Here is a 14,991-nt window from a genome sequence, read left to right as displayed (position 1 = left end):
ATTTTTCTTATCCTTATCAGGTTTTAAAGGTAAAGGTAAAGGCCCTCCCGTTGATCGTCAATTTGCTCGAGCGGGCCCAGTAACGTCTCCATTGGAGACTTTGTTGTTACTGTGTCTGGCATATCGAATACTCTCGGTAGCTTGCTGGGCTCAAATCAATCAGGTTTTAATTAGAAAAATAATTGCCTTTATGTTTTTATGTAGATTACATAATAAATCCTCTTTAGCAGCCCAATCTAACTTTTAAGTTCTCCTCTAATAATAATTATTTTCAGACTTAAAAAAAAACACCCTGATATAGTTGCATCTGTTTTTTTTTTTAATTACAGGGCTTGAAGCATTTCAAAAATCACTGTGACATTTATTTGTGAATACACATACAATCATTTTAAATACAACTGAAAACACGTACCAAAATTCTAAAAATTAAGATAGCTAATTATTCCTTACATGCTTTCTAAATTGTATTACAGAGTGGATCTATTATCTTGATGTTGATTCTCTGAGAAAAAACATGTGAGGTTTACTGTCCTGTGGCTGAAAGCTTTGTGAGCTTATTGAAGACTTCATAAATTTAAAAATATTTTTATTGTAGAATAGAGCCAGCTCTGTCTCTTTGAAGATTTGGTTCCTGGACTGACTTTGCTTATACTGTGTAGAAGAGAATTTACTCGAAACATTTGTCATTTTGACATAAGGAAAGTCTGTGTCATCTCAAATTTTAATGATCTTCTCTGTTGCATGTCTGTTTCTATGTAACATTGGACAGAGGGTATCATATGTATAGTTTCTCCTTAGTAATTTCAGAATATGTTCTCTCCTCTTCATACCTACTCTAGGGTTCTGATCCCACCGCATTCTCTGTGCTAACCCAGGCCATCACAGGTCAGGTGGGTTTTGTGGATGTTGAATTTTGCACCACTTGTGGAGAAAAGGGAGCAAGTAAAAGATGCTCGGTATGCAAAATGGTAAGAATGAAGTTCTTTTATGTTCACTTACCTCTGGTTTAAATTTCATCCAAATTGTTGTTGAATTTAATACAGTTTTCTAGCAAATTCTAAAGTATTTTATTCAATAATTTTAAATAATTGTAAAAAACAACTATAGGATAAATATAGTTTTGTGCCCTATCTTCTACCAAACTATCAAATTTTACCAGCTTTTCTGCTAAACACTTCAATGAAAGAATATGAATAAATGAATGAATGAATGACTGAAAATGAAAGAATAAGAAAAAGAGGTCTTCATAGGAAATAGAGACTGGTGCCAATGTAAGAACTTAGGATAGGAAACTTTATCATTACACAACCTTAAATCTTCTGATGTCAACTTTTTCTAGTGTCTTCATAATTCTTTTAAAAGTGCAAATTTATTGGGCCAAAGATAGCTCATAGGACTGAAACATGTACTTTGCATGTGGGAGATTCATATTTGATCTTTGTCACTGAATGGTCCCCTGAGCACTGCCAGAAGCAACCCACTGAGCACTGCCTGATGTGACACCCCCCCATAAAGCAAAGCAAAACAAAATGACTAGTTTCTTCTAATTTTCACCAATCTTTCAAATTTCTGAGCTATCATATGTACTTCTGCCAAGATTATAAAATGTCATTCTGATTAGGGGTTTCTTCTCTCATTCAGATATTAACATATGCAACTCTGTATTCGTTCTGCCCTTGAGATGATGATTTTCTACTGATTTTAAAATTTAAATTCTTTGGCATATATACATAACCCATTACAATCTGTTGTAATGAATCTGTTCTCCAGCTTCATCTCCTTTAATTACTTCTTCAAACTTTGGTTCCTTTATGTGTGAACATGGACTTTAGTTGTGAGAATTAAATGAGACCATCTGCATTGGTTAATTACAGTTATAAATAAAAACACTCCAAAGGACAAGAGAGAGAGTACAGGGGTTAAGGCACCTGTCTTCCATATACCCAGTTCTGGTTCAATCCCAGGTACTATATACAGTCTCTCCTGACTCCTGAGTACTGAGCCAAGAGTAAGTCCTGAACTCCTGAGTACTGAGCCAAGAGTAAGTCCTGGAGCTTATGCCAAAAACAAACAAGATGAAAACACTCCAAAGTCCAGTTCTTAAAGCAATTGTTTGTTATTTCTCCCATGATTATTATGATGGGTCTCCAATGGGGCACTTCTGCCCCAGAGGTCTCTCCTTATCTTGGAACCAATAAACCAAGCTGATCATGTTCTCCTGGTGACAGCAAAGGTGAAAGTATGCAAGGAGACACTTGAGGTCCTTGATGTCTGTCCTTAATTTTTTTGTTCTACTAAATAAGCAAGTAACATGGTCCAGTTGATAGTTTTCTTTGACAAGTTTATAGATATTTTCAAAGTGAAAATAACTTCGAAGTCACATAGAAAATTAAATGGATACAGGAAAGATTAAAGATTTGGGGCCAGTACTGAAAATCTTTAAAACTGTGTACAAGGGCATGACATGTAATCATTCATGACATGTAATCATGTAATCATGACATGTAATCAAAAGTTTAAACTCCATTTACACAAACTTTTGCTCTCCTTAAGTGTGTCATTCAATTTCCTCTTAATGCAATTTTGTTCATTTTGGGCCACAACCTGGGGGTACTCAGCACTTACTCCTGATTGCACTCAGGAATCACTCCTGGAGACTTGGGGGAACTTATGGGATGCCGGGGATCAACCTGAACCAGCTGCATGTCAGGCAAACTTCCTACCTGCTAGACTATTTCTCTTGTCCCTGTTGCTGCATTATTTATTTTCTGAATGTTGAATTTATTTGTATAAAAAATTATTGATTGATATTCTGTGAATTATAATGCTGTTGATAATAGTTTCTCACACACATAATTTCACATAACCACACCTATCACCTGTGTAACCCCCCTTCCTCCTCCAAGAACCCCCAAATCCCTTTTCAGTCCCAGCCACCACCAACAACAACTCAGTATGGATCACTTCTCCTTTGGCCCTTTGTTGCTACCTTGCTATATATTGTTAAGTCCCACATATGGGAGAGATCATTCTGTATCTATCTCCCTTCTGACTGACTTCACTCAGCTTGTTATCCTTTAGTTACATCCATGTTCCTGAAAATGTATGATGTTGTTCTTTCTTAGAGCTGTGTAGTATTTCACTGTGAATACATACCAGTAACCTCTTGATCTACTGATCTGTAGTTGGGCATTGGGTTGTTTTCATATCTCCTGTGTGGTACTAAGTGCTGTGATGAATATAGGTGTATATATCTCTGTTCGTATCGATATTTCTGTGTTTGGGATGTAGACTAAAAAGTGGTATGTGGATCATATGCAAGTTCTATTCTTACTTTCTGGAGAGATCTTCATATTGCTTTCCATTGAGGCTGAACCAGACAACATTCCCACAAACAGTGAATGAGGGTACTTTTCTCTCCAAACCCTGCCAACATTGGCTATTTCTAGACTTTTGGATATGTGCCATTTATTACAACAGGCAAGAAATGATATGTCATGTTTTAAAATTTTTTCATTTGCTTAATGCATTAGTGACAATAAGCACTTTTTTCATATGCCTATTGACTATCTGAATGTCTTCTTTGAGGAAGTGTCTGTTCAGTGGATGTAAGTCATTGAATTCCTGTTGTTGTTGAGTTTTGTTGAGTGCTTTATAAGATCTTGGATATCAATTCTTTTACCTAATGTATTGTGTGTAGATACTTTCTCCCATTCACTAGAGTTTTATTTTATTAGAGCCTGCATTTCTTTTGCTTTGCTGAAGCCTTTTAATTTGATGTAGTCCTGTTGCTGCATTTTGGTACAAGGTATTCCCTCTACTCAGAATGTTCTTTTTTAAAAAGAATTATATTATTTATTAATTTATTGCTCAGGTGTTCCATCATTGGACATTGGGAGCTCTAGGTTGGTCCCAGGTCCCTTTGCTGCATTACTTGGAATGCTCTTTTCCATCGCTTTACTGACTCTCTCCATTACATCATCTGTTATGTTATAAGTCATATTGTTAGATATATGATTCACTCACTCTGCCCCATTCTGAACTTTCTTGATCCTGGCCTCCTCTGGGAGACCTCTCTCGTGTTTGCCATTACTGTACCTGTGCTGGCACTTAGTATATACTTCTAAGTCATTGGTGGAGTTTTTTTTTTCTTTTTTATAAATTTATTTATTGAATCACCGTAAGAGCAGTTACAAAGCTTTCAGATTTAAGTCTCGGTCATACAATGATGAAACACCCATGCCTTCACCAGCGCCCATTTTCTACCACCAAAAACCCCAGTATACTCCCTATCTGTGGGACAGATGATTTCCACATTACTCTGTCTACTTTGATTACATTCAATATTTTGACTCCAGACCCACTATTATTATTTGGGATTTTACCCCAACACTCAAATCTGCCGAAAAGGCAACCATAGACAATTTGTTTTCTATTGTTCTTTATGGATAACATATGATGTCATGTCGCCACAGTACTGACCACACGATTTTGGAATTCTAAAATTTTAACAATTAAATCTGGAGGATTTCTGCCAAAACCTGCAGGATTCCAAGATTTGAGGCTCTGGGATCATGGCCATTAAGCAGCTTGGTCAGTAGCCAAAGAGGCCATTTGTGGGCAGCGACCCAGGGTCTCGTTGGGGCGGGAAGGAAAGGACCGGTTTCACCCCCATCCCATGAGGCCCCACGCGTCTCATCACTGCGGGCCTAAACCTGACTGGCAAATGGCTTATGGAAGATGACGGGCACCAAGCCTCCCGGAGGGAGCAGGCAGAAGGATAGCACCCTTTTCCCCTTGGGGTGTCCTGGCGCCAGTAACCTACTGTAGAGGCTAGATGCATTTTTGCGAAAAGCCGCTGGGTTCCAAGATTTGTTTCTGAGTCTCTGGGATCATGACCATTAAGCTGTTTGATCAGGAACCAGGGAGGCCTTACCTCCAAATAGATAGCTAAGCTGGAGGTGTTTTGTGGGTGTGTCTCCCACATACCTAACTTTTGGCTATTTACTTTCTTGGTAAACTTGGCCCCAAGTTGTTGGAGTCTGGCCAAAGGTATAGCAGCAATTTTGGGGTATCTAGAAGTCTGAAGGTACCATCAGGCTGCTGATGCACTCACCTCACAGGTACAGATTGACCTACTGGTGGCACCATACCCCTCATTGGTGGAGTTTTTGGTAAACAATTTGTTATATATTCACTGATGTTTTAAACTATAAGCTAAAAAATGCAAATACTAATTAATATACATCCACATGCCACTGGTGGAGTTTTTGGTAAACTATTTGTTACATATTCATTGATGTTTTAAACTATAAGCTAAAAAATGCAAATACTAATTAATACACATCCACATGTCATGGTGTTGAAATAAGGTATAGAAATCTTGATATTCTTGTGCATGGTTCTTGGTTTAATGTCCTAGTTGGAAGGTTATTACACTTAAGCTAAATGTATAGTTAAAATGATACAATGGAATGAAAATAAATATATAATTGCTTTCAGGTAATATATTGTGATAAAACCTGCCAGAAAACACACTGGTTTACACATAAGAAAATCTGTAAGAACCTCAAGGACATTTATGAGAAGCAACAACTAGAGGCTGCCAAAGAAAAGAGTGACGAGGAGAACAGTATGTATATATAAGTCCAGCTCACCCTGCTACTCAGAGAAATGATTGATGATGTTAACTTAGTGCACATAGCACCAAGGAAACTTGGCATTGACCAACATGATGACCATACTGAAAGCATGACCCTACTCTGAGTTGTTAGGATGTGTATTAAATGTGGACATCTTAGAAGTCCCTGGAAAGCAAAGAGAAACTATTTTGAGAAATTTAGTGTATTCTACATTCTGACTCAAGGACTGCCCTAAAATGATCAGACTCATAACCAGTGAGTAATTACTTCAGTTCACTAAGAAATTTAAGGCCTTTAAGATAGGAAAACAATGAAATTGTGCTTAATGTCTCCCCAAAGATTTTAAAGATGGAAGTCTTCGAATTTTGTAATTACCTTATAAACTTCTAAATAATATTACCTAGTAAGTTTATAAGTTGCAGGGTTAACATACAACTAAAATTTTTTTAAGAGTAGGACTAGTAGTTCCATATTAAATGAGGTATGCTTTTTTATCAGAACCAAAGATAAATTTACCAATGATTCAGGAGGCACCCCAACAATGCCAACTCCTCCCCAACCCTGGGGTAGTTGTGTGTAGTTTGAAAAGGTTTCCCAAATAACTGATATTATGAATCACACAACTTCATCTCTCTAAGGACCTTTTTTTTTTTTTTACTCCTTTGTTGAGAAATAACTCTCATGGTCACAGTCCTCCCGTTGTTCATCGATTTGCTCCAGCGGGCCCAGTAACGTCTCCATTGGAGACTTTGTTGTTACTGTGTTTGGCATATCGAATACATCACGGGTAGCTTGCCAGGCTTTGCCGTGCGGGCAAGATACTCTTGGTAGCTTGCTGGGCTCTCTGAGAGGGGCGGAGGAATCGAACTCGGGTTGGCCATGTTGGCTGCATGCAAGGCAAATGCCCTACCGCTGTGCTCTACAGCCATACCACCCTGAACGCGCCTGATCTCATCTGAGAAATACTATATTGATAGAATTAACTTTTATGAAATTAGGCTTGTACAGAATTAAATTTAATTTGTATAAATTGACTAGGAATAGTTATAACACTTTCTGAAGTTTTATGCCTTATGCCATCTGTTTTTTTCTGGACCAAACTTTTGTATCTTCTGAGTTAAAGACAGAGAATGATAGCTGGTTGTGTATTAAACAAACCATGTGAGCTAGGATGACTATCAGTGAAAAGGAAAATGACCTGGTTGGTATGCCCATGTCACACATAATTCTAAAATATTACAAACATTTTTATTCTCACAGATGGAAAATAGGCTTATGTTATCCCTAATTCATAGTAAAGTAAGTAACAATTTTGGTTGGGCAGTTACCTACCTCAGTACATCAAGCTATGCAATGACAAAGTTGTATTTGAATGCCAATTTTGTTAGAGTCCACACTATGATCCTGCTTTAAGGCTGACTTTAGAGCCCCAGAACTGAGTTCAACTGCCTGTTCTGCTCCTTTACTAACTGTAAATTTCAAGCAAGCTACCAAAGCTCTCTCTTTCCATAGCCTTATTCTCAAAAGATTGGTAAGACTGCTACTTGAGAGGAGAATCTCCTTCCTTCAGCTGTTGTGAGACTTAATTCACAGAAAGTCTTTGGAGAGTACTTTGCAAATGGCAAGAACAAAATGATTTTTTTTCCCTTTTATCAGATAGCAAACTTGATGTCAATTCCAATTGTGTCAATGAAGAACAACCAGACGCTGAAAGAACAGTCTCCCAAGAGGATTCCAATCCCAAAGATTCCGTGGGAGGATTGGAAGAATCTCTTCAGAATCTGGCTGTGACGGAAAACCTCGAGAATACTCCTATAGATCCACAGGCATCTGAGGAGTAAAAGCAGGCACAAGATCCAGCATGGATGTCCTCGTGGCAGGTAGCTGGAAAATGCAATGTGACTGTGTTCTCATTGTCAAGTGCCTTTGCATGGCACCCTGGCAGAATTCCACATTTCATAGAGTAGATGCTTTCAGGCAAAGCAAAAGCTCAGTATACCATGTCCTAATTTCCTATTGATTTCTTTGCTGTAACTGAACAGAAATTCCTAGAGAAGTATTTTCATTTCAAAGCACAGGAGAAGTCTTTTTCTGTTCCCTTTCTGGAGCCTGTTTCCCAGCAATTGCTCCGAAAGGAAAACAAATCTTGGAAAAAAGAAAGATAGAAATATGGGCTCTAGGGAAGAAAGGGGGGGGGGGGAACAAGTATAGGAGAAAAACTTTTTAAAAGGGGGAAAATTTATAGCCACAGAAATGGGTAGTTGAAAGAATTCTCACTTAGATGTGATAAAAGTCATATAAATAATAGCATTCACAGGTAGTAAAATTCTACTCACTAGGATGCAGTAAAACAAAGGCTTTGTGCTAAAGGATCTGTCAAAGTTCAGCAGCTAATTATAGTTTTTGTAGAAATTATTCGGAGCAACCTGAACTCTATGTACTTCCCACAGTGATGTTTTATCTACAGTGTTTGTACCTTTAGTAATGTCAAATCCCTTACAAGGCACTAGGTATAAGCAGAGTTACTGCAGCATGTGCAGTTGAAAACTGAAGTTTGATGGAGACCCAAGAAATGGCTCAGCATTGGAATACATTCCTTGATTGTGAGGCCCTGAGCACCAAAAAAAACAGTTTATATAATTTTTTATTAAATAATAACTAAATATATAGTGTCTACAACTATTGTGAAACTAATTCATGTGCCATTATTTCACTTGAAAGACTACCTTCTTTGTCCTGTCAAGAGATGGTTTATAGCTATCATTTATAGAATGTTCTGATATCAGATTTTAGAATATACAGTATTTAAACCACAAGAGTGTGATATATGAAGATAGTACTATGTTTCATTTCTTGTCTTAATTTTGAAATAAATTGTGCCTGTTAAAATAAAAAAAAACTCACTTCTGGTTTCATAATTTATTACTGCCAATGCATGAAAAAATATTAGAGAACTCAACATAATTTAAGAAGTAGATAATTTGGAAGGGCAAGGTAGTAATAATATAGCAGAAAGGATGCTTGACTTGCAGAGGGTTGATCAGTTTGATCCCTAGTACCATATATCCTCATCCAAACCCCACCAGATGTGATCCCTGAGTGCAGAGCCAGGATTAAGGCCCAAGCACCAGGTATGCCTTTCAGCCTACCCCCCCACCCCCACATACACACACACAGCTAATTTTGGAGAAGAGTAATAATGTTTTCAGTTTAATATGTATTATTGCAAATAATATCATAAGAATTCTCATCTCACTTCACTGATAAAACTCTTTTACTTGTTGGTTTGCTACATCCTTCAACTTTTTTACATCTCTGTCAGCCCTAACACAAAACGTCTTCTGCAGGTTCTATATCTATTTCCTGTGAGTGAATTCAATGGTAAAGGTTAACTACACAGAAAGTTTAGTCAGCAGATTTTTTCTGAATTTAGAAATGATGGTAAGCCTTCAGACATCAAGGTTCCTTGTCGCTAGGTACTCTTACACATTTATCTTTGGGAAATGGTATAATAGCCCCAGGCCACCTTTTCCCACAATTACGTTTTTTTTGCTTAGGTTCTATAAATCAGAACCAAAGAATCTTTATTAGTAGTACATCTTTTTTACAACTAGCAAGTAAATGGGGCTAAATTTCAGAAGTTGAATATATAAAACCAATAGTAATTCAGTATCTTTCTAAAAGGTGAAATGCATATATAATAATGGCATGTAATGAAAAAATGGGAGGTTTTATGTGTTCTTAGGAAAAAGACTATGAGGGCTCAAGATTTGAATTTGATTGTAGTTACTATTTTAATTGGAAAAATAGGTTTTCGCATCTTTCTACATTTTAAAATATGTTTATTTGCTTGAAACTGTATAGAGATTAGGGCTGAAGATATAGCACATTGGGTAGGCACTTACCTTGCGTGTGGCCAACCCAAGATTTGATCTCCAGCATTCCATCTTGAGTACTGCCAGAAATAAGGATTTCTGACTACAGAGCCAGGAGTTACCCCTGAGCATCTCTGTATATGACTCCCACTCCAAAACAACAACAACAGCAAAAACTTAACTATATAGGAATGAAAAAAGCCCTAACTATATAGGAATTAGTGTATATTGGTATTGGCCATGGTGATATTAAATATTGAACATTTGCATTGGCAAAAGCAAGCAACTTTATTTTTCTCGTAATTACTTTATAAGCTTGTTTTTCTACAAAAGATAGCTCCCTGGACCAGCTCATGGAGCTAGTCTTTCTTATCTTTTAAGAATAACAGTCTAGGAGCTGGAGTGATAGCACAGCGAGTAGGGCATTTGCCTTGCACGTGGCTGACCTGGGTTTGATTCCCAGCATCCCATATGGTCCCCTGAGCACTGCCAGGAGTAATTCCTGACTGCAGAGCCTGGAGTTACACCTGTGCATCGCCGGGTGTGACACAAAAAGCAAAAATAAATAAATGAAAGAATAGCGTTCTAATTTCACAAGTAGATGAAGATATCCTCTTAGAATAGGTCATCGTTGCTAGTTTAGCTACAAAATCGACAATTTGTACAAAATGTAGATAGCTAATTCAAACTCATACATATCAATTTAATCCCAGGATGAGTCAAAACTCATCATTAATTCATAAGATTAGAATGTGAAAAAAAAATCAGTCCCAGAATAAATCTTGAGATAATTCTTTTTTAAAGAAGAAAAGTTTTTTATTTTTATTATTTTGTTCCTATTTTAACCACAACTAAATACTAAAATTTATTTATTGAAAAATGATGTTATTTGTGCTTTTCTCCCCCAAAGCAAAGCACAGATCAATGAGTAAATTTTTTTATTGTTTATCTGTAATGAAGAAATTATCTCACATACAAGACTCATCTTTTCCTTCCAATTGAATCTTTTAGTAACACATTATCTTAATACCAGTGATGTAACTGATTATAAGCTATTTAATTATTAATCAGAATATGACCATTTTGACTATAATAATTTTAGCATGACTTGTTTTTCAGTCTGTGACAAGTATATATATATCATTTATAAATTTATATTTTAAAATAAAGAACTTTCCCAATAATATGGGCTGGAGCGATAGCACAGCGGGTAGGGCGTTCGCCTTACATGCGGCCAACATGGCCGACCCGAGTTCGATTCCTCCGCCCCTCTCGGAGAGCCCGGCAAGCTGCCGAGAGTATTCGATATGCCAGACACAGTAACAACAAAGTCTCCAATGGAGACGTTACTGGGCCCGCTCGAGCAAATCGACGATCAACGGGAGGGCCTTTACCTTACCTTTACCTTACCTTACCCAATAATATACCATTGTGCATGCATATACAAATACTTAAGATTATATTATTCAGGGAATTCTTAATGACTGATATGAAGGAGGCCATCCTAGATACATTAAATACAGAAAACATGGAAGAAAAGATACTCAGTTATGTTTAAAAATTAATCTGAATATGACTGCTACAGAGAAGATGGAGTAAACAAACTTTCCTGTATTTCTTCCACTAAGTAAAATTAAAATGTTTATATTCTATAAATAAAACGTAAGACAACCAAGTTGAAAATTCAAACAACCGCGGGTATGGTGCCACCAGCAGGTCAATCTGTACCTGTGAGGCGTGTGCATCAGCAGCCTGATGGTGCCTTCAGACTTCCAGATACCCCAAAATTGCTGCTGTGCCTTTGGCCAGACCCCAAAAACTTGGGGCAAAGTTTACCAAGAAAGTAAACAGCCAAAAGTTAGATATGTGGGAAACACACCCACAAACCACCTCCAGCTCAGCTATATAATTGGAGGCATGGCCTCTCTGGTTCCTGATTGAACTGCTTAATGTTGAAGATCCCAGAGACTCAGAAACAAATCTCGAAACCCAGCGGCTTTTGGTAGAAATGCGTCCAGTCCCTGCAGTAGGTTACCGGTGCTGGGCCCACCCAGGTGGGAATAGGTTTCATGCCTTGGCCTGTTTCCCTTGGCAGCCCAGTGGCCGCCATCCTCCAGAGGCCACTGGACAGTCACATTTGGGCCCGCAGTGATGAGACATGCAGGGCCTCATAGGATGGGGGTGGAGCTGGTCCTGGCCTCCTCACCCCAACAAGACCCTAAGTCATCGCCCACAAATGGCTTCTCTGGCTCCTGATCAAGCTGTTAACGGCCATGATCCCAGAGACACAGAACAAATTTTGAAACCCACTAGCTTTTGGCAGAAATGTGTCTGAACCCCGCAGTAGGTTACTGTCGCCGGGCCACCCCAGGGGGGAAAGGGTGCTGTCCCTCCACCTGCTCCCCCTTGGTGACTCGGTGGCCATCATCCTCCAGAGGCCATTGGACAGTCAGGTTTGGGCTCACAGTGACGAGACTTTTTGAGCCTTACGGGATGGGGGTGGAGTCGGGCCTGTCCTCCCCACCCCAATGAGACCCCAAATCATCGCCCACAAACAGCTTTTCTGGCTCCTGATCAAGCTGCTTAATGGCCATGATCCCATAGACTCAGGAGCAAATCTCGGAACCCATCAGGTTTTGGCAGAAATCCCTCCAGATTTAAGTGTTAAAATTTCGGAATTTCAAAATTGCGTGGCCATTACTGCAGCCACGCAACATCATATGTTATTCATAACCAGCTATAGATAACAAATTGTCTACGGTTGCCTTTTCAGCAGATATGAGTGTTGGGGTAAAATCTCAAATAATAATGGTGGGTCTGGTGTCAAAATATTGAATGTGATCAAAGTAGAGAGAGAGTAATGTGGAAATCATCTGCCCCACAGGTAGGAGGAGGGTGTGGGGGTATGCTGGGGTTGTTGGGGGTGGAGAATGGGCACTGGTGAAGGTACGGGTGTTTCATTGTATGACCAAGACTTAAACCCAAAAGCTTTGTAACTGCTCTCATGGTTATTCAATAAATAAAATTATAAAAAATGAAAAAAAAAGTAAGGTGGACTTCATGCACAATTCAATCAGCTAATCAGTGGCTGAATAAATAGCAGTACTCCTACATAAAAAAAATAAAAAGAAAATTCAAACAACCTATAGGGACCTCAGGATCCAGGCTATATTCTAGACTTGTAGCTGAAGATGTCACAAAATGGAAACAGTTACAGAAAAATTAAGTACTGAATAATAAGATATCTTTCCCTTATTCTCGAAAAAGGAGATCCTGCAAAATTTCCTAGCTACATTTTTGTAATTCACTTTTGGGGGATGAAAAAAAGATAAGAAACTATGGATTTTTGTTAGTTTTTAACTTCTATAAACATCTCATACTTAACAGCAAACTCAACAAAAATTTATGCTGCATATGCAACTTATCAGCCAACTTAATTCTGATCCCAAATCTACCACTTCTATCAGAAAATGGAATTTTGTAAAACCTGCCCATATTGTTTGGTGGGTCAGATTGTACCTCGCTCACATTGTACCTGGCTTCAGTCAAAGAGTTTGTTGACAATCAGTGGTAAAGCTTTCAGTACCTGGATGAATATACCAAGAACACTGAAAAAATAAAAACTCATTGTCTTCACATGCAGCTTCATTCAAGAACTCTCAAAAAGGGTATTGTGACTCTTTCAGAACTTGTCAGACTTCACAAGGTACCCTTACCTCTCACAACTATACCTAGGATCCTATATTATCAGGATTATCATGTTAGTTTTCTAGACCTGTAATGCTTTTCCAGACTTAACAGCTTGAAGCATCCATAAGCATTGTCTTATCCAGTTCTGCCACCAAAAACACAGCAGCAGTTCAACCGAGTGGCTCTGGCCTCAAGTTTCTTGGGAGGGTTTGAAGCAGCTTTCTGTTAGCAACAATTTTCTTTTTTTTTTTCATTTAAAAAATTTTTATATTCACATACTTTGATTTCTACAATTTTCTGAAAGCATGAGTCCAAAGGGTCTAATAGATGGCCTTTGAAAAGCATTCTCAGTTCTTTGGTAATAGATCCATTTAAAAATATCTTTACAACAGGGCACCTATCTTCCTGCAGGAGGTGACATGGGACAGAGCATTGGAAACATACATTTTGATGCTATAATGGGGTATTGGAAGCCTCATTTCATTGTTTTTGCTGTGGTGCCAGCCACTCACCCATGATATCGTCATAATCTCTATTTTCTTCCCCCTGACTGCAACCTTTTTGGAGAACCAGATTTTGGTAAAAAAGCAAACATGAGTTTATACTGTGTGCAGAACCTACAGTGCTCACAGGTAAAAGAATTTTCTGGATTCTCAGTAGTAGCGCGTCGCTCTTGGTTCTCATTTCTGGGTTTTGATTGTAGGTCTGATTCTACAATGGTACATTGTGTTTGTTGCACTGATTATGGGAAAGCTCCATCTGATAGGAACAAACAACGGGCGTTTTAACTTAGCAGGGGGAAATTAGCAATGCATTGAGTTTCTATAAATGTCCAATTCTGTCTGCAGCAGGCAACAGCTAAAAGCTTTTCTGTTTTCTTTTCCATAGCAACAAGCTGCTGGCTAGGCCAAGATCAGATCATTAGTCCACACCAGAACCAGCAAAAGCCTCCAAATGCAAGAATAAATATCCAATAAACTGCATAAATAAACTGTAGTGCAGTCACTTAACAATGAGGTGACATTCTGAGAAATGCGTTGTTAGGCGGTTTTGTCATTATGAGAACATTGTGTGAATTCTTACTGAATACTTACACAAACAGTGATGTAACAGTTCAGTGCATTCCTATACTGTACTTAAGGATGAACATCCATCATACATTTGGTCCATCCTTAACCAAAGTGTCAACCAACAAATGGCTTATAGTCATTTTGATGTAATCCTACACAGTCATGAGAATCGAAGTCATTGCTATTGCCCAGAATGTAATTTTTGCAATGTTAAGTGTGAGAAGCCAGATATACAATGATTTCACTTATGTGATTCCATTTGCCTGCCTTCTAAAAACAGACACCATTGATTTATAATTTAGAAATCAGGAGAGTGATCACTCTTGCAGTGCACTAGTAACAGGTAACAAGTGTGGTAAGAGGAACCAGGAAGCAGGCTGAATGCAGTGCAGTTACAGGGCTTATGAGGAATGTCAGTTCCACAAACAAGTCGATTTTGGAGAAATTTGTTGAACTGAACAATTGTGATTTCTATACATCCCCCTTCATTCTTCCCTTGCACCTTCACTTCATTGTTGTTCTTAGAATGTCCAGGACTTTCATGTACACCTAGCTGTGATGTTCTCTGGGGTGACATAGCAGGCCGTGGTGCTCACATTCTTGTGCTCACTGGTTTGCATTCTTGTACACAGAATACTTGCAGGTATGCTCACTAGGGATCACACCTTTAGTTGAAGCACACAGGTGATACTTGTGGTGCTTGCTGGAGGTCTT

At 38.3% G+C, this 14,991-nt stretch overlaps 1 protein-coding gene across 1 annotated transcript in view; it reads left to right on the top strand.

Moving 5' to 3' along the window:
• Window positions 1–8,524, top strand: part of ANKMY2 (ankyrin repeat and MYND domain containing 2) — a 48,499-nt gene extending 39,975 nt beyond the window's left edge. The window contains exons 8-10 of the mRNA XM_056118085.1: window positions 840–968; window positions 5,503–5,632; window positions 7,299–8,524. Coding sequence (XP_055974060.1) covers window positions 840–968; window positions 5,503–5,632; window positions 7,299–7,483 — 444 coding nt within the window. The 3' untranslated portion in view covers window positions 7,484–8,524. The remainder of the gene's footprint in view (window positions 1–839; window positions 969–5,502; window positions 5,633–7,298) is intronic.
• Window positions 8,525–14,991: the final 6,467 nt, after the last annotated feature.

The sequence above is a fragment of the Sorex fumeus genome, unplaced genomic scaffold, assembly GCF_029834395.1.
Source record: "Sorex fumeus unplaced genomic scaffold, SorFum_2.1 ptg000037l, whole genome shotgun sequence".
Lineage (NCBI taxonomy): Eukaryota > Metazoa > Chordata > Mammalia > Eulipotyphla > Soricidae > Sorex > Sorex fumeus.
The sequence above is the reverse complement of the archived record's forward strand: the minus strand, read 5'-3'. Positions and strand labels throughout refer to the sequence as shown.